Source organism: Lissotriton helveticus, chromosome 1_1 (assembly GCF_964261635.1).
Source record: "Lissotriton helveticus chromosome 1_1, aLisHel1.1, whole genome shotgun sequence".
Classification (NCBI taxonomy): domain Eukaryota; kingdom Metazoa; phylum Chordata; class Amphibia; order Caudata; family Salamandridae; genus Lissotriton; species Lissotriton helveticus.
Window position 1 is genome coordinate 1300717074 of NC_136057.1, and position 20776 is coordinate 1300737849.

Here is a 20776-nt window from a genome sequence, read left to right on the forward strand (position 1 = left end):
CAACTGTCAACATGCAGACTTCCTTGCCTACTGCAGTCATCTCACTCTCAGTACACCTGTACAGTCTAGAATACTTTACGTTTATCATAGAATTCCAATCCAATTGACCCATCTGGGCTTTAGTCACAACCCTTCCTCTCTTGATCTCTTGGGGTACTGTTTCACAATCTCTATCCAAGTTCCTTCCCTGGATAATTAGTTCCTTTCTTTCCTCCTCAATATCTTCCTCCTGCTCTCCTAGATCAATTAAGAACTTAGGATCAACACTCATTTCCACTTCTTCCTCCTCTACCTCTTGACTAGGGGTGGTCCCTCCCCACCTAGTGCTAATATCCATAGCCATGACCATGTCCTCGTCAATGACCCACTGGCCTCGAGGAAGGACCCTCATAGTTTTATGCTTACCTTCCTCACTGGTTAGCACCTTTATATTGGTGCCCTCTTCAGCTCTTACTACTATGGGCATGACTCCACTTGAGTTCCCTACAGGTTCTATCTCTTCCTGCCTTACATACTCTCTCTGAACTCCTTCAGAGCTTCCCATTTCCACAATAGATTTCTCATTGCACATCTTATCTTTCCCTTCTATCATCTCTTCACCACACTCCCTTTTACTTGACATCATGACTGGTTCTTCACTAGTAGAATCTAGGATCATCCTTAATTCTTTTTGTTGAGCCCATCCCAGCAAATTTAGACCATCTATCACCACTAGGACTTTTCCTAACGTGCTTCTTCCCTTAAAGGATATTTTCCCTATGAACATTCCTTCTAGTGGTATTCTCTGCTTGTTGTAGCCAATAGGGGACACATCAGGTTCCATCAACCTTAAGCCCCTTTTCCCAGATTTTTCCTTGTACGTCGTTAAATTGATGATAGTAAATTGAGAACAAGAATCTGGAAATACTTCTATCATATCACCATTGAGATTAATTACACATTTTGGTAAGTATTTTCTCTTCACAGAGTCTACATCCTTATTGCAAATGGATAACAAATACCCTTCTTCACACTCATCACTGTTGCTCACCAGATTCACAGATTTAACGCTTGGATTATCTTTGCATGCTCTTTCCTAATGCCCTTTCCTGTTGCAATTCCTGCACGTTGCTGATCTTGCCATACATCTGGTACTATTCGCGAAATGTCTGGAACTCCCGCATCTAAAACATTTAAGTCTATCTTCTTCCTTATACTTCTCTTCCTTTTGTTCCCTATAGGAGTCTTTGCTCTTTATGTTCTTTACAGCATACACTTCTCGGTTGACCTCCCAGCTACCACCAATTTCATTCACCTTACCTCCCTCGACTATATTCATTTCCTTCACGCATTCTGCGGTGTGTTCTACACTCTTGGCTAAATCTATGGCATTTCTCAAATCAGGATTCCCCACCAACAACTTCTCCTGAATTTTCTTGTTGTTGGTGCACCTCACCAGTTGATCTCTTATAAGTGATTCGGTAAGATCATTGAATTCACACGTATTCGCTAATCCTCTCAAGCATGCTATATAGTTTCCTACTTTCTCGTTCTTCCCTTGCACTCTTCCATAAAACTTGTGTCTTTCCAACACTACATTTATCTTGTCTGCATATTGCAATTCTAGTTTCTTTAAGCTTTTATCGTAGATATCCATGTCCTCACCTTCACCTACCCCTCCTTCCAAATCTGGTAGGCTGTCAAAAACTTTCCTTCCTTCCGTTCTTAGATTTATCAGGAGTATGTTCTGCTTCCTGACAGCAGAAAACCCACTTGCTCCTATTGCGACCACATATGACTCAAAACCCTTTCTCCAATCTTTCCATGGCAGCACTGGCTCCCCTTCCTCTGTTAAGAAAGGTGGCGGTTGATTCATGCTTGCTGCCGCCATTTCCAGGGTGACTTGCGGAAAAAATGGGTTATAGCTCCCTGTTGGTCTGCACCTATAGTGCACTGCCTACTGGTAGTGTGTGGCACAGTTTATTGCACCCTAATCTACCTAAAGCTAGTCACTCCCGTAACTCCTACACTTTTCTTTCACACCTTTACCCCTCCACCACAAATGCTGCAAATTATTATTTTCAATATACGTCTTTACCAATACATTTGAATAATCTGCTCATGAACAATTATTTCCTGTCACAACTTAAATAATGTTCACCCACTCGTGTGACCATTCACCATATAACAGTTCCCCTCTCCTCACACTTTTCCTTTGGAATCTGCCAATCAGACTCTCCAGCAGTTTCCGAGGGTCTCTACTTCAGCAATATTAACCCACTCCTCACTAGAATTACTGTGCTCCCACCCCTTATGAATATCCTAAAAGGGACTACTTCAGTTCTGCCAATAAGTTCCTCCGCAAATTAGCTCAGCTCCTTATGTCAGTTCTGTGAGGAATCTGCTGATGATGTTCGCGGGGATTTGACGAATCTGTCCCAACGGAACTTTATTCTCACTGCGTCTGTCACTCGCCTCACGTAGTAGCAGCCGGCCACCACCACTCCTCAGGAACACTCCCAACTCAGTTAGACTCTCTTCATGCACGGGAAATGCCTCACTTCTTCCGCCACAGAAAGCTTCCCTCCTCCGTTTTAAACGGCTACAGCAGCCTCCTTTCACACGGCGGTTCAGTCTCTCTCTGGAGATTTCTTCTGCACTTACTTCCCGCTGGCCTCCGCTGTCACACAAAATACTGCCTCACCGTCTATCACCCTGATGCCTTGCTCCAACTCACGACGGCACAGCTCCTCACAGGATCCTTCTTCAACACGAGAAGCCTACTCCGTCGTCTCACCCTGGCCCCAGCTTCCTTCTACCACACAGAGGCTCTTTCTCTCACAGGATACCGCCTCCGCCGTCGCACCAAATTCCGCCTCACCGACTTTCACCCTGCTGCCTTACTCCAAATCACGGCGGTACCATTCCTCACTGGATTTCCTTACGCTTCCTATTTCACGCCTCGCCTGCCGCAGACACCACGGAGATTTCTCTCACCTCAGATTCCCTGCGCCATGTCCCCTTCTCACGGATGCCGCCAATCACCACTATGGCTCCGCTATGTGGAAAGCCTTCCGTCACCCCGTCACCTCAGACAGCACAGGCAACTGTGAGTACCTCTAATTTCCTTATTATCCTCCTTTCAGTCACCACCGTGGTTTCCACCAGCAGATCAGTTTCACGTTTTCATATTTCTGCTTACGCCATCACACTGTGGGTAATTTCTTTCTTCTCGTCACAGCTCAATCGCCAGCAGAACTGTTACTCACAGCTGTTCTCTCCTTCCAGCCTGCTGTTTTCCACAACCTGTCTCCTCCTCTCATTCACAGTTCATCACGCCCGCAAATCAATTTCTTCTTTGCCTCAACTTGCGTAGTCTCGCTGTGGGTACTTATCTATTTTTCTTTTTTTTCAGTTGCTGCCCATTTCACCGGCAGATCAGTCCCGTTGCAGCTGTTTTCACTTTTCTGCCTGCCGGTTCCCACACACTTTTCCTTTATTTTTCTTTTTTTCCGTCTGCTCCTTCACATGTAATTTACTTTTCTCACTCAGGTTGCTTGCAGGTTCACTTTGCTCAGCCGCATAATCACTTCTTGTCTCTCTTCACGTTCCGTTTCATTACGTTACTTTTCCTCATTCCCACTGGTCCCGGGTAACGAATGGAGGGGATGTCGTACGTCGGCCTCCTCCCAACGATCGTCGCCAGTATTGTAATCAAGAATCACGCTCTGTATCTTGAAGTCCTTTATTCAAAAAGAACACATACACGACATCCATAACCCTGCCAGTCAAGTACTGGCAGGAGTGCGACTTAGAACGTTGACATGTAGGGAAGGGTCAGCCCAACTGGGGCAAAACAGAGGGGGTCGGACTGAACCAACTATACTTTTATAGCTAAATACAACAGACCGCCAGATCAGCTCTGTCTCGTCGCCCTGCTTTCACACCCCCCTCCTCCTATGTAAAGCCTTCAAATGGATCCCCCTTGAACACAGAAAGAGCGTCACTCACGCCCTGTCACCAGCAGATTCGACTACGGCAGCGCACTCTATGCCGGAATAAACAAAAACATAAGCCGAAAGCTACAGAACATCCAAAATGCTGCCGCAAGACTGGTCCTCAACCTGCCAAGACACTGCCACGTCTCCCAGCACCTGTGCACACTCCACTGGCTCCTCATCGAAGCTAGAGTCACCTTCAAGATGCTCACCCACGCTCACAAGGCCCTCCACGACACCGGACTAGCATACCTGAACAGCCGACTCAAATTTCACGCCCCCAAAGGATCCTAAGATCACCCCAGCTCTCCTACGCCGCAGTCCCCCGCACCAGAAAGACCAGATTGGGAGGCCGCTCCTTCTCCTTCCCCGCGGCCAGAACCTGGAACGACTTTCCGCTCCACCTCTTACAGACAACATTGCTCCTCATCTTTGCCAGAAACCTCAAAACCTAGCTCTTCGACAGACCCCCTCCTTGATGGACTGAAACCTGCAAAACTGTCCCCCATACCCCCCTCTCCCCCCCCCCGCGCCTTGAGACCCTTACGGGTGAGTAGTCGCGCTTAACAAACACCTAGATACCTATTGGCTTTGCCAATTCTTGTTTCTTTTTTCCTGCAAAGGCATTTCGCTTTTGCCAATGCTGCATAGCATCGTCAGAAAGCACTGGCACGGCCAGTAGATCTACTAAGTGAGATCTATTTGTTTTGCCAGTTCTAGTTGTTGATCATCCAACTCATCAAACGCAACTTTTCGGCTCATTGTTACTTTCCCTTATTCTGTTTGGTGAGTAGGAATAGCGGGGCCGCATATTATCATATAGGTATGTCGCATTTCGTTTAACCTTGGTGATTCGAGCACAACGAAAATAGCATCTTTTTCAGTAGAAAAAATAAGTCTGTCATTGTCTTCAAATGAGTTTGTATTCGGAAAAGGGTCAGGGATCGTCAATTCAGTGCTTTTATGTTAGCGTGATGATGTCATTACCCAACAACCAAGCTGTGTACCATTAAAAAAAACTAAGCACTTCAGAGTTAAGGTGGAGAAGCACCACCTAGTCCATTAGTGCCGGGCACCCTTGAACTCTGACCCAAAGTAATGCCACGTTTGGTGTTTCTGATTTGGCACAGCAAACAGCGGCATACAGTTTCTCTTTGATTAATTTGCCTTGTATTCTTTCCCCTTGGGTGTCTGTGCCTCCAGACTCACACGTCGCGAAGTGGTGGGCGCTGGAAGGAATCTCCACGGAAGAACGCGGTGTCCGACCTCCAGGACGAGCTGATGACAATACGCCTGCGGGAGGCACAGTTCCAAGCAGAGAGCCGGGAGCTTCGGCAGCGAGTGGTCGAGCTAGAAAGCCAAGTAAGCGTCTGCCTCCGCCTGGATCAAGCCTGATATGTGGGGTGTGCAAGGGAAAATATATGTTTTTTTAAACTATTTGCCAACATACACATGGATGCAAAAATCATTGGTTTAAGTTTCTCTTGGCATTGGTAGTATTTTTTGGGAGAAAGAAAGGCACAGCGTGCCACTGAAAGTGTGCGTCTGTGACAAGTTTTAAGTGGAAAAGGGGAGGCACATGAAAGATAGCTTGTGAGTGATGGAGCGAAGGAAAAGGGGAATGTTCCAGTCCAGTCAGAAAGGTAGGGTTAACAGAAGGTCCCACCATACCCCGAAATGTGAAGAAAAAGTGTTTAAACCGCAAATTTAAACTTGGTGCACACCATCAAGTTAAAAAAAATATTTCTTTGGTTTTCTGTTAGTTGTTTTTACAGCCAAAAGTAAGCAAATGTTTACATCATTGTGCTATAATTTTTGTGGCAATTTTTATAATAGGAACAAACATTGGCATAGCCAATAGGTCTCGCATTTGGGACCTGATAAGTATTTAGTTATGCATCACAATATCCTTGGTGCAACAACATCAACTGTTGCATGGCTAAACACTTAAAAGGTCCCAAAGGCGAAACCTATTGGCTACGCTAATGCTTATTGTTTTAAGCAAGTGGTGTAGAACAGAAAAGCAAAAGAACTGAGGCAGCCAGGGGTAAAGATGGAGACTAAGCACGATCCGTGTGCAGCGGTAGTGCAAGCTTCCTCCACACAAACATCATAGTAACGGTAAAGGCACCAGTAGTACATGCTTCCTCACGTACACGGAACAAGTGCAGCAGCAGTGCATGCTTACCTCACACCAGAACAAAAAGCAGCAGCATCGTCACTGTATTTGGGATGGTGTTTGTTTGGGAGCGAACATGTGTTAGTTGTGTTGCTCTGTTACCCCTGTTGCCCTGGTAAACCCCTCCTCTGTGGGTTGCAGTATTTATGGGAGTGGTATCAATGGACAGCAGTATCGGGAGCATGAGATACCGCCTCCATCATACTCAAGTGGACGCCTTAAGCCTACTTGAAATTGAACCCCATGAAATGTGCTAAATAGATATGCCCATCAGAACTGGGAAGAGGTGGTGGAGCTAATGAGACAACCGCCTGAACAACACTTAGAAAAGAGCAAACGCCCTAGCTGAAGAGGCAAAAGGCATTGCAGACACATGCCTAAAGTCAGCACTTGAAGCTGAAGATACAGCACCAAGACAGTTGGTGATAGGTACAATATTAAGATGCCATGCATGGGTAAGTATGTCAGGATTCAAGAATTGGGTACAGGGTAACATTGTCAACAGCCCATTTGATGGGGAACATTTATTTGTAAAAGCAGCAGACGACATGCTGCAACAAATAAAAAAAGACAACAATACGGCGAAATCAATGGGGCCCTTCTGTTCAGTAGCTAACCAAGAAGGGAAAGCACCCAAACTAGAAGAGTGCAGTCCTAGGTAGCTCGGGAGCGAGCAGCTCTGCTCATAACCGCAAGGCACTGAGGAAGTGGAGAACGGCAGAAGTGTCATGCGACACCGAATGCTGAGCGAACCTTGCGGGAACGAGCAGCGGTGAGCAGGGGCCATTTGTTTGTAATTAACGTGGCCGCGCCGCTGCTCGCTTCCGCAAGGTGGATGCCGCCGCGAGTGCTTGAAAAGTCAAGACAGATTGCTAAAGGCCCTCTCCTAGAGCAGCGCATGAACGCTGCCTAGACGAGACCTAAAAATCAAGGCTTTTAGGATTGAGAAGTATGGTTTTTGTTTGAAGAGAGGCACAGTTAGTTGTTCTCTTAGATAATTTCTTCATAAATATCGCATTTCCTGTTTTCGGTTATATTTTGGCAGAACTCATGGATCTGTATTTTCACTTTATTTCAGAATCAGATAAACGGCAATCTCTTGAATCGTAAGGAGCTGGAATGTAGGGAGCTGCAAGAAAAGTTGCAGTCTGCCACAGCTCAGAACAAGGGGTTGCAGACACAACTGAGCGAAGCAAAGCGGCAGCATGCTGTATCTGAGTGTAAGGTGAGTTTGGGAACAGGGCGTAATGCAACTTGAGAGTAGAAAACAATGAAAAGGATGCATAGTAAGTGCAGCAAATCAAGTAACAAGCGTGTATAGTGAATACCAGCAACAGAAAGCCCAGTATGCTAAGTTGTTACAGAAAACCGACAGCCAAATGCACAGAGACAAGAGGAAAGAAAGCTGGGTGACTATAGGAAACTGGGGCACAAACGTGCAAGGTAACCCCATGAAAATTAAACACCAAATGCGCAGTGACTACAGAAAGCAAAGAACACAGTTACTATTGGAAATCAAGAGCCAATTGTGCAGAGTATCCTCACGAAAATTAATTACCAAATGAGTAGGGTAACTTAAGGAGAGCAAATATTAATTGTGCGCGTGACTACACGAAACTAGTGCTCAAAGAAATTTCACAACTCTCAGAAATTCTGATACTTAGGGTCACTTCAGAAAGCCAAGGTCAAAATGTGTAAGATGATTACAATGAACCCTGAGCACCATGACTGCATGAGACAAATATCTCAGTTCATAGTAACTATTGGGAATCAAGGGCAAAATGTTGTATTGATTACAGGAAACAGCCCAATGCAGTAGGACTACAAGAATTAGTGGAAGTCGAGGATTAGTAGAGGAAATGAAGCGCTTAATGCTGCTGGCTATGGTGACCATGGGCAAATGCATGATGTGTAGTGGAAACCAAGACCTGAATTCAGGAAGGCTACAATAACCATTGGCAAACGCAGGATGATTAGAAAAAATAAGAGCCAAATGCCAGGCTGGGGGCTGCAAGAACCAGTGGCAATTGCAGCATCAGTATAGGAAACCAAGCACCATTTTGGTATCATTACAGGAAACTAAGCATCAAATGATGGATGCAACCAGGAAATCAGGTGCTGAATGCCGAGGGCTATAGGTGATATGGTCAACTGCCAAATGTACAATAATAAGAATCCAAGAGCTGAATGCAGATGGCTATGGAGACCATGAGCAGATAGAGGATCTGTTCATGGAACAAAGAAAAAAAGCTGGTTGGGTTACAAATAAAAAGACAAAGGTCAAATATATGCTATCAAAACCCCTTTCAGAGGGCCACGGGGCAAGCAGGAGCTACTGTGCCAAACTGTGGGTTTTGAGGCCTTTTACTCCTGCTGTCCCAGTGCACGACATACTATTGATCCGGAGCAACTGGGCCAATCAGCACTTGGTAATACACAGTGTAATGTTCTTCGTGAGGAGGTAGACACAAGGGGGTGAACGCAAGCTAACAACTCAGAATACTCTCAGAAGCAGCAATAAATGATAGTTCAGTCAAATACTTGCTTTCATGAAAAAACTAGTACTTTTATATCAACACAAAGTGAAATATGACATTCGCAGACAATACACACACAGTCCCCTGAGGTCATGTATCTATTGTTTCATTGCTGGGCCCCAGAGTTCCATTCCCTCTCCCCAGCTGTACTGGTTATTCCCCATTCACTATATGCAACATTTAGGTTAAGCCCCCCGAGTCCCAGGAGTACAACTCTTACTCTTATAAAGTCAAAAGTGTTCCAGTGCCGAAGTGCTATCTGGCAGGCAAGTTCTTCCATGGTCATCTGGATCGTAAATCAGCCTTTCCCGATCCAGCAGGATCCGTGTGACGTTAGTCTATGAGCATGGGCACTGAAGCTGCAGTAGCTGCCTCCGGTAAGTCTTTCACACGTGGCCCAGAAAGGACAGTAGTGGGGTGTCCTAGAGTTCCTCAAATGCAGTCCGGCAAAGGCAGTTGCTGGAGGGTCGCCGACTTAGCTCCGTACAATGGCTAGGGCATATCGGCATAGCAGCAATCTTCGCAGCGGCCCCACCATGCATACAGAGTCGCTGACTTACAGCCTGCACACAGGCGACAACCTGATTGACCGGTTTGGTGCAGCAATGTTCAAAGCTCACGTCACTGCGGCCCTCCCCTGGCATGCACACAGGCAGTGACCAGATCGGTGCTGGAGCTATCTCGTCAAAGCTTGCTACAGGGAACCAATTGCCAAGATCTCTCACTGACCTCGCTTTCTCTATGCTCACAACACTCTCCTCTTCCTCACAGGTCACACTGGTTTTGGCAAGCAGGCAGGCGATGGTTCTCCATGATCTAGTAGCAGGTGGTCTTGGAGTCCCTCGGTAATGTCCCCTCACCTAGCTGGGAGACTAGCAGACCTTGGTTCTCAGTTCTGGTCATAGACAGAGCCTTGCGGAGATACTTCTCCTCGCACAGCTCCCCTTATAGTCCATTTCCAGACACCAAATGTGATTTAGAGTCATGAGTCTTTGACGTTTTTGTTGGGGTCTGCTTCTTTTTGAAGTTTTGAAGTGTCCGCTACTCTGTCTCCCCCCTCCCCCCCCCCCCCCCCCCCCCACCACCCCCTTCCCCTTAAAAGCAGTCTGTCCCAGCACAGGTGACTCTGAATCTGGTAGCCCCACATCAACAGCCGTGGGGATGACTAGAGGTTCACAACTGGATGTCAGCCACACCTATATATGTTTCTAAAGGCTAATCCAGGGCATTAACTCTACTCTTTATGATTCTCTTATCAGCCCCTTCTCTTTCCAGAGATTTGAATTTGAATTTGAATTTAAAAACATTTATATAGCGCACATTTACCACGCGGTTTCTTGGCGCTTTTAGATTGCGAGAAGGCAGCAGGAGCGGAGAAGGTTTTAAACAACGTGGGCTCGGGAAAAAAGCAGAGTTTTGAGGCCTTTACGGAACTCAGTGTAAAGGGATGTCATGCGAAGTTCCGCGGGGAGGGAGTTCCAAAACATAGGGGCAAGGACTGCAAATTTGGTTCCACCCGCCTTTTTTTTCCTAAACCGGTGAGTGGTGAGGAGTGCCTGATGGGTAGAGCGAAGCTCTCTGCCCGGTACATAGGGTTTAACAGCGGAGCAGATAAACTCCGTGGCAGTGCCCATTTTAGCCTGGAAGGTAAGACAACCAAGCTTAAATAAGGCTCGCTCTCTCACTGGCAGCCAGTGCAGTGCCTGCAATAGAGGGGTGGAGCGGTGATATTTAGGCAGGCCGTGAATCAGGCGGGCAGCACTAGCTGCAGCCGGTGGATGGCATAGGCCGGAGCGCCATTATAGATGATGTTGCCATAATCAAGGCGCGAGAGCACCATGGCCATCACTATGATCTTTAAGGCAGGTAGGGAGAAAAAGCGAGAGATCTTCCTGATAGTTCTAAGAGAAAAAAAGCAAGAAGAAACAACCAAATTCACCTGTGAGTGAACAGAAAGTGAAGAATTAAGAAAGATACCAAGGGTTTTGACCTTAGGAACAGGAAGCGGGGGAACACCGAGTGAAGATGGCCAGTGGGAAGGGGACCAGGGACTGCAACCACCTCCGGTCAAGACTAACTCCGTCTTGTCCGGATTGAGTTTGAGGTGGTTGCAGTTCATCCAATCCTGTATGAACAGCATAACAGACTGTACATTCTGGGAGGATGAAGGGGAGTGAGAAAGGTTAAAGATTAGCTGGAGGTCATCGGCGTAGTTAAACACCGCGACCACCGAGATGTCCCTAAGCCCCTTCCCATTGACCTCTCTCTATATCAAAGAGTAAGTGTACTAAAGAGCCTGGCTCTCCCTTGCGCCAGTGTGTCCCACCCAGCTTAAAGGAAGGAGCAATCCACAATTCTGTCTGGGGGATTCCTTTCCTCATGTTGTTCCAGTCCGCCCTGGGTCTCCCACAATGGAACCCAGAGTATTCCATGTATTGTACTATTCACAGGCACACATACACCTAGCACATGCATATAATATACATACCCTGCACAACACTGCATAATCTATGTATTGTACCACTCACAGGCACGCAAGCACCCAGCACCTGTATACCACACATGCACTGAGCAGTACGACACACTGCCCCACCTGGTCCAAACAGACCGCAATCCGTGATACAGGCCTACATCGTGGTGCTAAGGCATGATTCATGTTCGCCCATGACAACAAAAATCAGCATTCGGGATCCAGATGTTATTACAGTTGGGGCACTTAGAGCAGGGGTGCACCTCCATCACCATGCGAGGGACTTTGCTGTCCCAATATATGCTGAGCACAGGAAAGCAAAGACCAAGAGAATGATGAATATAGGAAGCTAAGAGCTTGACATATCTGCAAAGTGACAACATGGAAGCCAAGGACTTAGTGCAAGAATAGATAGTACAAGAAGAAATGTCAAACACAACAAAAGCACTCAAGCTAGGGTAGAGTGCAGTTGTGTGAGAGACAACAAAGTGGCAAGTGCAGGATGAGTTCAGAAACCCCAGTGCAAGGTGAATATGGGAAACTAGTACCCAATCAGACCGCACTACTGTAAATTAGAGTCGAATGCAAGGTAACTGTGAGAAATAGGGTATGTGAGTTCCAGTCAGGATCTATCCCACTTCCTTGTACTTCCCACTAATTCCCTTTTTTCCTTATTAGAGTAAAGAGGAGGTGATGGCTGTGCGCTTGCGAGAAGCCGACAGCATGGCTGCAGTGGCTGAAATGCGACAGAGGATAGCAGAGCTGGAAATTCAGGTAAGGTTGACACACCAGTATAAGACAGACTTCTAGATTTAAGTGAGAATAACAACAATGCTTGCTGAGAAATAGATCCAGTTCATTGAGCAGGAAATTGAATGAGATGAAGTTGACACCACCCTTATACCTGAGCTGCAGACTAAGTTTAAGGTGATAGAACATTTACGAGTTCAGGATAGCTGGAAGCAGGTCGCAACCATTATTAACATACCATGCATCTTTATGGCACCATCGGATCCGCAAATGACTGAATATTCATAGCGGGAAGTCTTTTGCCTACATAACCCCACAACATAGTGTATAAGAAGCCAGATACTTTAATTTACTAGAATTTCGACATGCAACTTTTAAGAATATCATACTTCTTTCATTTTGGAAAGTCTCCCTTTTGGTAACTTGGGCTCAAGTACCATATTCATAGCGGGTCGACCAGGAACAAAACATTTTAAGGTGATAGAACCCCTCAGTACTTACTTATAATAATCAGCCGCTTCTTGGAACACAGGGATGCACAAAGGCCTGGCAACTTGTGCTCAAGTGCCACCTAACGATTGGCCAAGAATCTACTTAGTTCCCTTCTTCCATCAAAACCATCCACATTATTTAGACCTCCTTTTATTCATGTATAGAATCTTTGTGGCTTTCTTGAAGGAGTCGCCCTATTCGCCAAAACGCGCGTAGAAAATAATTCAAGATTTTTTTTTTATCAATCAGCCACTACTTTGTTTAAGTTAATTACATTTGCTCTATTTTTATGTTCAATGTCTGACTATAAATTTGTTTGTAGTCATTACACAATGTGGGATTTTCTTTTACATGTATATGTGTAATGTTTCACAGTAAGCTTCATGTTGTATTATTATTGTTGAGTTATATACGTTTTTCTATGTGTGTTTAAAGAAAGACTATCATGAGAAGAAAAAATATATTAATACAATTAATCTATTTTTTATAAATTTTCTATGTACACTGAGTCTTTCATAGTATAATCATGTTGCTATAGGCCTTGACATTTTTCTTGACCTTGGTTGCCTTGGGATGTTATTCTTCACAATGATAGAACATTTTACTGCATTGAAAGGCCTTATTAATTGTCAGAAACGTTAGACTAATTCCCTGCTATGGATAGGTACCCCGGAACTCTTAATTCACAAATTCTATCCACAGAAGGTGCACAAAATTAACATGTCCTTTAAAAGCAGAATCTTCTAAATAGCCTATTGAGGATATAAATACTATTGCAAAGCTACGCTGCAGTACCCTACTTGTAAACTGCAGCTTAAGGTTATGTTGTATGATGGTAAAAAGAGGCCTGTAAGGCATTGCATTAGCAAAGTTAAAATAAAGCCCATCTGTGTCTTTAAAAAGCCTACATTCTTCCAAACTCAGCAGTTGACCCGTAAGGCCATTTCTTTTCTGCAGTCATAAAAACCCTACCTAGGAATGCTGTGGGTGTTGGTTTTCCAATTTCCATATCTTTTACAGTCAGGACTTACATTTTTCAACATTAATCAACATTGCACCTCACTGTAAAACGTCTACCAACTTTATTTGTGTGTTCCAACATTGTTTTCTAGTAATATGCCTTTGCAAAGAGGCTTCAGACCCCCAACAAGTCTGTATGGTCTGCCTCTCAAGTTGACACACTACTACTGAATGTGGACATTTTGTTGAAATTTCCTCAAAGATATTTAAAGATTGCAAAGGCATCAGACTGAGGGACAAGCTTGAAGACCTGAATGCCAAGAAGAATGAAAAATCAAAAGGGGGCTTAAAAGAGAAATGTTTGTTTACTGTGATCCAACAGTACCAAAGGACCCCGAAAGAGGGAAATCCAGTGACATGAGATCCAAAAGGGAAAAATGAAGACATCAACATTCTTCTCACTACTGTCATTGTTGAAGTCGCACAACGTGAAAGAAGTTGATATCAGCTAAAGGTACAGCATTGATATTTTGGCTGTTAGGAATTGGATATTTTTGCAGCTGAAGTGCCACAATTATTTGATGTCTGAAGTATTTTCCAAGTAGTAGCGTCCCATTGCCGACATTACCTTCTCGATCTGCGTCAGACTACTCGATGTAAAGGTATACGTTGCCGCTGAGAAGTGTATGTCTGTCAGGGCACTTGACATTGGAGCATTATGCAGGTCTATACAAGTTGATGAGGATTTCATTATCATCTGCCTCATCAATAGCAGAGGTTTCTAAACTAGTGAAGTGACTCAGGTTGTCCTTACACCAGATGCAAAACTAGCATCACTTGAACCTCTATCTTTTTGAATTCCTGTGGAGGATCCAGTGCAGATGTCTTTGAGAACATTAAACTTGCAGTCACCAGTGACACTGAAAATTATGGTTTCAAGACCAAAGTCCTTGTCACCTACCATCAAAAGGCCTCCCAAGCAGTCACCTTAGAAATATCCACCTCAAGGGCCAAATTCACCTCAGCTGCCGCAGGATAGTCCTCTTAGGACATTCATCACCCACAGAAGCATAGATGTGAAAGATCACCTTCCCGGTCTCCTTTAAGTTCGACTGGATGGGAAATGGACACTTCTTATTGAATTCCCACATCCTTTACTGGCTTGCCAGCTACAGTGCCTCCAGTGAATGACTTCACCACATTGCAAAATATCTTAGCCAGTGGCACCACAAAACTGAACAATCTTGTAGTATCTCCACACTAGGTGTTGGTGTAATTGTGGAGACTGTACAAGCTCATCTAATGCCCAGACCGTTACTTCCAAAATGTACTGGTCTCTTGAAGACAGAAGAGATCCTAGCTTCTACTAAGGCTGCAACACCTTGCCTATGAAGAAACACAAGCCTCCAGGATCTGGCATTCCTTCAGGTTGACCAAAACCCGCTGACACTGTGACACTCGTTTATAGCATCAGCAATAAGAAAACACCAATCTTGAGCTCCAGAAACATTTGCTCCCCCGAAAAAGGAAAGCAAATGAGTGGACACTGCAGGGCAATAGAACTGTTGTACTGCTGCTACTGCCTTTACAGTTGCAGGTGCTACGGCACTCTTAGGGAGATGATTGGGGCTTTGCAAAGGTTTACAGAATTCTGCAGAAGAGTGGCCTAGCAACCAATGACAGGATTTCAATTAGGTAATACAGGAAGGCCTACTGATTTTGAATCTGATCATACTTGCATGAATAGACTGTGCTGATGTGGCAGTGTAGGAGTACTGCCATGGCATTACTTAAAGAAAAACATCATTGCTACAGCTGACATCTCTGAAACTAGATGCACAATTAAAACTCTTTAATATGTGTCACAATCTGGGGAGGTTGGCTGGAATACTGGGGAAGTGAAACAGAGCTGGGTGGAGACAAAGATGATTCACCATTAGATACAGCCTCTCACTTGTTTAGAAGCAGGACTGTGAAATTAACAATTTGATGCAAGAAGAGTTGTTCTGTTATGTTTGAAGGTGTCAGACCTACTGATATGTTATGTCTTCCATCTATTGAAAGACTGTATGTCTGTTGAGTTTTAAATAGCAATACAAATGATTTTTTTTTTTACTTTTCCATTCTCTGGGTCATTGCTATTTGGACAACATATGGAAGAGATGGTTTGCATGGAAAATGGAGGGGATACTTTAAAAGTAGTGGTGTAGAAGGCTTGCTTGGTTTATGGTGCACTTTTATTTAAGTGATGCACCCTGCACTATTGCAGACAACCCTTCTGGTGATTTTAGTGATCTTTGATAACCTTAGAAAACTCTTAAAGTGGTAGGTGTGGTGAGCAGCCTTCAAGCTTATCCTGAAGGAGTGTTAAGCAGCTTGTTTCACCAGTTTAATAATGTAGTGTAGGCTAAACTAAAAAGAACCACACAGTGTATATATAAAAATATTTCTATTTATTAAACAACACTCACTAGCACATTGGTATTTCTCCTACCCGAAGATATCAACCCAAATACACAACAATACTTCAATTGCTATAAAGGCACGTAGCACAAAATTCAGTGGTCACAGGGGTGAGATCAAACCATATATTAAGAAAGCATACTGCGAACTGCGTCTGAAGTCGGGACTTGGACCAGGAGACTCAGAGAAGCTGGGGGCACAAGGAACTACCCAAGGTAAGTACCCGGAACCCAACGGAGGCTGTGTGCAGAGTGGAAACACAGCTGCGAGTCCAATAGAAGTCAACGGGGAAGACGCGTTTGGAGTTTTTAAAAAGAACGACCCTTCCGAGTGGATCCTGAAAAAACCCTGTGGAAGACATAAGGTTGGAGAGTCATCCCATCTGTGGATATCCCAGGAAACGGGAAAGCTACACCAGGGAAGCCGGGTGCATAGGTGCGAAGTGACATTGGAAACTGCTGTAGACCACAATGGAGGATTTCAAAGAAGGTGCTGCTGGAGAAGACTGTGAAAGAGTCTGAGGTGACCAGGAGGCTTGGAAGAGCAATGCCCACCGTCGTTGGACGTTTCAGAAGTGCTGACAATGACAATGTCGCTGCAGCTGTGAGGACAAGGCAATGCTGAGGAAGACCAAGGGCCGTGCACGAGCTGTCCCACGTCGGAGGTCGAGTACCATGGGGCTGGTGTCTTACAAAAGCACCAACAAGCCTTGGTAGCAGCAAATGGCATGGACAACAAAAAAGCAACGTTTGGACCAGCAAGATCCAAGGGACTCACCACAAGCAGGAGAGTCATAGCAGGTCCTGAGCAAGCAGGGGAGCCCACTAGAGCAAAAGAAGACCCTCAGGAGGTTCTGCAGGCCGAAGGCACAGAAGTCACAATAGGACCTCGAGTAGCTCACCAAGAAGGAATGCCCACGGTGCAGAGGATGCAGTGAGGATGCTCTGCTTGGCAGGAAGAGATGCAGGAGCTTCTTGTAGCCTGAAGATCTCTGGAGTGCCAAGCCAACAAGCCCTGGCAACAGCAAGTCGCTGTAGTGCACAGGAGTTCTTTCCCAGTGGTTCCGACGAGAGATACTGGCCTCAAAATTGCAGAGAGAACAGGTCAAGCCTTGAGGCAGTTGCAGAACCACCACCTGTGTTGCTAAGCCTTTATTGGTATCTCCGACAAAGCTCTCACACTGGTCTCTTCCTTTCTTTTCACAAAGAGGCAAGGGTTGAGGCAAAGAAAGAATGCACCTGCTTTCACCTGTGGCTTGAGAGTAGTGGCGATGGTGCTTGTGATTCCAAAGAACACAACCCTGTCTGTTCCTTCAAGGGCAAAGCCCGAAAATTGCAATAAATGGTAAGGAATCAGCACCCATCCAAGAAATATTTTTCTAGTAGATTCAAATGTCCACAATACATATAAAAGTGCACGATCTCGTAATAAATAAGTCCGGACTTTTGTAAGATTTTCTTTTTCAGATTCTTTATTTTGGTGATCCAAGACAAGAAAAAATCCAAGAACACATATGGATTTCCTTCTTAGCCGACGCGTTTCGTCTCAAACATTGAGACTTCTTCAGGGCTCAAACATTGAGTAATAGTCAAAAAATCAGTACATCTCGGTAGAGTTTCTTGAAAGCAGCATATTAAGATAATTTCTCTTTATCTTGACGAAATATGTTCAAAGAAATATAACTTGTGCAGGTTCAGGAATCCCTGTCTATAGCCTGCTTGTGCTTGTACTGCTGTTCTTGCCGTACTCAGTCTTGTTAAGCAGAAAAAGGCATGGTAGCCAGCAAAAGTTCCACATCACAGGTAGGGCAGCATCTCTTCCTTTCTGTCTGGAAGGATACAATCTGTAGCCTAGGGCGGCTACGATTCTCCTTCCTTTATCCTTCCGTGCGGGATCTCACAGGGTTCGTCCTTGAGTCCCACTCTCGTTAATATTTATGTATCTGAATTGGCGACGCTTATTAGATCTTTCGAACTGGCATTGACATCATATGCAGACGATACACAAATTGTATTGTCTGTTTTAAAAAATACTCTGCCACCGATGCAAAAATGCATGATGGCAGTCAGCTCCTGGATGAGCTCTCATTGACTTAGATTGAATTCAGATAAAACTGAAAGAGTAATTTTTGACGATTTTTCGCCAGGCTGGTCACAGAGCTGGTGGCCAGATGAATTAGGGACTGCACCCATCCCAGTCGCCAAAACAAAGAGCCTTGACATGTTTATTGATAATAAATTGAACTTTGAGGCACAGGTTAATGCGTCTCCTTATCTAGCTTTTTCCTTCTTAAGGTAATCAAAAAAATACTACCTTTTATCTCTGCGGACAGCAAGAAAACAGTGAGTTCGAGGCATGTGGTCTGCTGAATTCATATCTGTGCATAGATCGCCGCCTAGTGTTGGGTCCGGATGATTGCACATTGTTGTCCTGGAAGAGTCTTCGAAGTATCACGAGATAGGTGGCTCCTCCCCTGGACTACAGTGCGCATGGGCATCCTCTCCATCCTCAGATTGTTTTTTTCCGCCATTGGGTTCGGATGTACTTTCCTTTACTCGAAGTTCGGAATCTAAACTACACTTTCTAAAGGCCTAAAGGCCTTCGGTATCGTCGGTATTGTTTTGAATCGGTGCCGACAGTTTCTTTACAAACTTTATTCAACTTGGGACGTCGAATCGGGCCGCGGGCCTTCTCGGCGCCACGCGACCAGACGTCGATGGAACGGAGCCCCTTTAAAAGATGCCCTCTTTGTAACTCAAAATACCCACACATCGATAAACACCCTGTTTGTAACAAGTGTTTATCTCCTGAACATAATGAATCCAACTGCCTAGCCTGTGCCCAATTTCGTTCCAAAAAGACACTTCGGACTCGACGGGCCGCTAGGCTAATCATGCAGAAACCAGCGTCAGAGCCGGAAAATATCTTCGACTCGAAGAAGATCTTGTCGAAGCCGAAGAATATGAACAACAGTCGGATCAATATTTGGAGCATGACTCCAACTACTATATCGACGAGGAAGAAGACATCGTCGAGGTAGGGGACGACGAACAAGGGATCGGAGCCGTAGAGGACGACTCCGATGATGAGACGGGGACAACCGTGAGAACGACGCCCAATACCCATACCTCCATGGTTCCACAGGCTCAGGTCGAGGCATCGCCACAAGGCCTTAGCCAAGATCTCAAAACACATTCTATAGCCCCGCAATACAGCTCGGCTAAGAATATTACAAAAGAGCCATCGGATCAACGTACTCCGAAATTGGTGATATTGAAACCAAAAGTTGTGGAACCAAAAACGAAACCGAAACTAATCGACTACACGTTCTTCGGACCACACTACGTCGATCCATCGGAGTCGAGACCGATGAAACTCATCGACAATACGGTCTTCGGGCCAAACTATGTCGAACCATCGGAGTCAAACACAAGGGTCGTCGAGCCGAAGACCAGCGCCCCTATACATACTCCAAAACAAAAGGTCATCGAACCGAGAAAATCGGCGTCGACAGTCGCAAACACAAAAAAGGGACTCGATCCAAAAAAGGTTGTCGAACCGAAACAGAAAGTCGACAAACCAATGGCTCTGCAAAAGAAAGCAATCGAGCCGAAGAAAATCGACCCGAAAAAGGCCATGGAACCGAGACCAAAAAGCGTCGATCCGAAACCACAGGTTCCAAAAGGGCACAAGTCCATAATCGAACCGACAAAAATCGTTGAGACAGGAAAAACTTCGGCTCCGAAGAAACAGGCACTACCTAAACAGACTGTAGTACCACAAAGGGACATCGGACCGATTAAGTTTGGCCTACCACCTACCTCAAGAACAAAGGCGGTCGACCCAAAAAGCGGCATTGAACCGAAACAAACCAAACAAAAGACTTTGGCAAAAACACCCAGAACTGCTGAACAGGAGATCTTACATCCAGACCCTGCATCAGAGGAACAGTCAACACTTTATATTGACCCTAATTCTGGGACACTCACTCTCTACAAAAGGAAAATTAGACCAGAGACTGAGAAAGAGACTTACACTATACCACTCAAAAAGAAAAGGGACTGTTCTACTTCACCTATTCCATTTGAGCCTATTCAGCCAACTATGCCTAACCCATACTCATATACACCCACACACTCAGATGAAGAGGTGGATGAGGAATATAATCAGGAATACAATTACCCAGTAGACACTGACCAAGACAGTCACACTCAACCATGGGTTGACCCAGTACATCCTGGTGACTCTCAACCCATTTCTGATACATCTGCATACCCTGCTAGGCCTCCTCCTAGAGAGGACACAGCTGCTTTTAATTCACTAATCGAAAGGGCAGCCCTCCATCATAATGTGGACATGCATGCAGACCCTGTGGAGGAAGATTTCCTCTTTGACACTTTTGCCACATCAGAAAGGACTGTTAAGACACTACCTATGTTAAAAGGGGTACTTAAACATGCAGGAGACCTATTTAAGGATACAACTAGGGCACGGGTCATTAACCCAAGAATAGAGAGGAAATACAGGCCAGCGCCACCAGACCCTACATATATTAAGGGACAACTGCCTCTGGATTCTTTAGTGGTATCCAATGCACGTAAACGTGCAAACTCTCAAACATCTGGAGAAGCTCCACCTCCTGACAAAGAATCAAAGATCTTTGAGGCATCAGGGAAAAGGGTAGCCGCTCAAGCAGCTAACATATGGAGAATATCTAACACGCAAGCCCTGTTAGCTAGGTATGACAGGGCACACTATGACACCTTAGAAACACTTCTCCAGCATTTACCTGACCCTTACAAAGAACAGGCTGAACAATTAGTACAGGAGGGAAAGCTAATCACTAACGCCTCCATTAAATGTGCCTTAGATGTGGCAGACACAGTGGCCAGGTCTGTTAACACCAGTGTTATGATCAGGAGACATGCGTGGCTACGCATTTCTGGTT

General features: G+C 45.2%; 1 protein-coding gene across 2 annotated transcripts in view; it reads left to right on the forward strand.

The window, feature by feature from the left end:
• EVI5L (ecotropic viral integration site 5 like) overlaps positions 1–20776 on the forward strand; it is a 1151000-nt gene that overhangs the window by 1031316 nt on the left and 98908 nt on the right. For both annotated transcript variants that reach the window (XM_078681273.1, XM_078681266.1), the window contains 3 exons: positions 5181–5339; positions 7235–7381; positions 11842–11937. In XM_078681273.1, coding sequence (XP_078537399.1) covers positions 5181–5339; positions 7235–7381; positions 11842–11937 — 402 coding nt within the window. The remainder of the gene's footprint in view (positions 1–5180; positions 5340–7234; positions 7382–11841; positions 11938–20776) is intronic.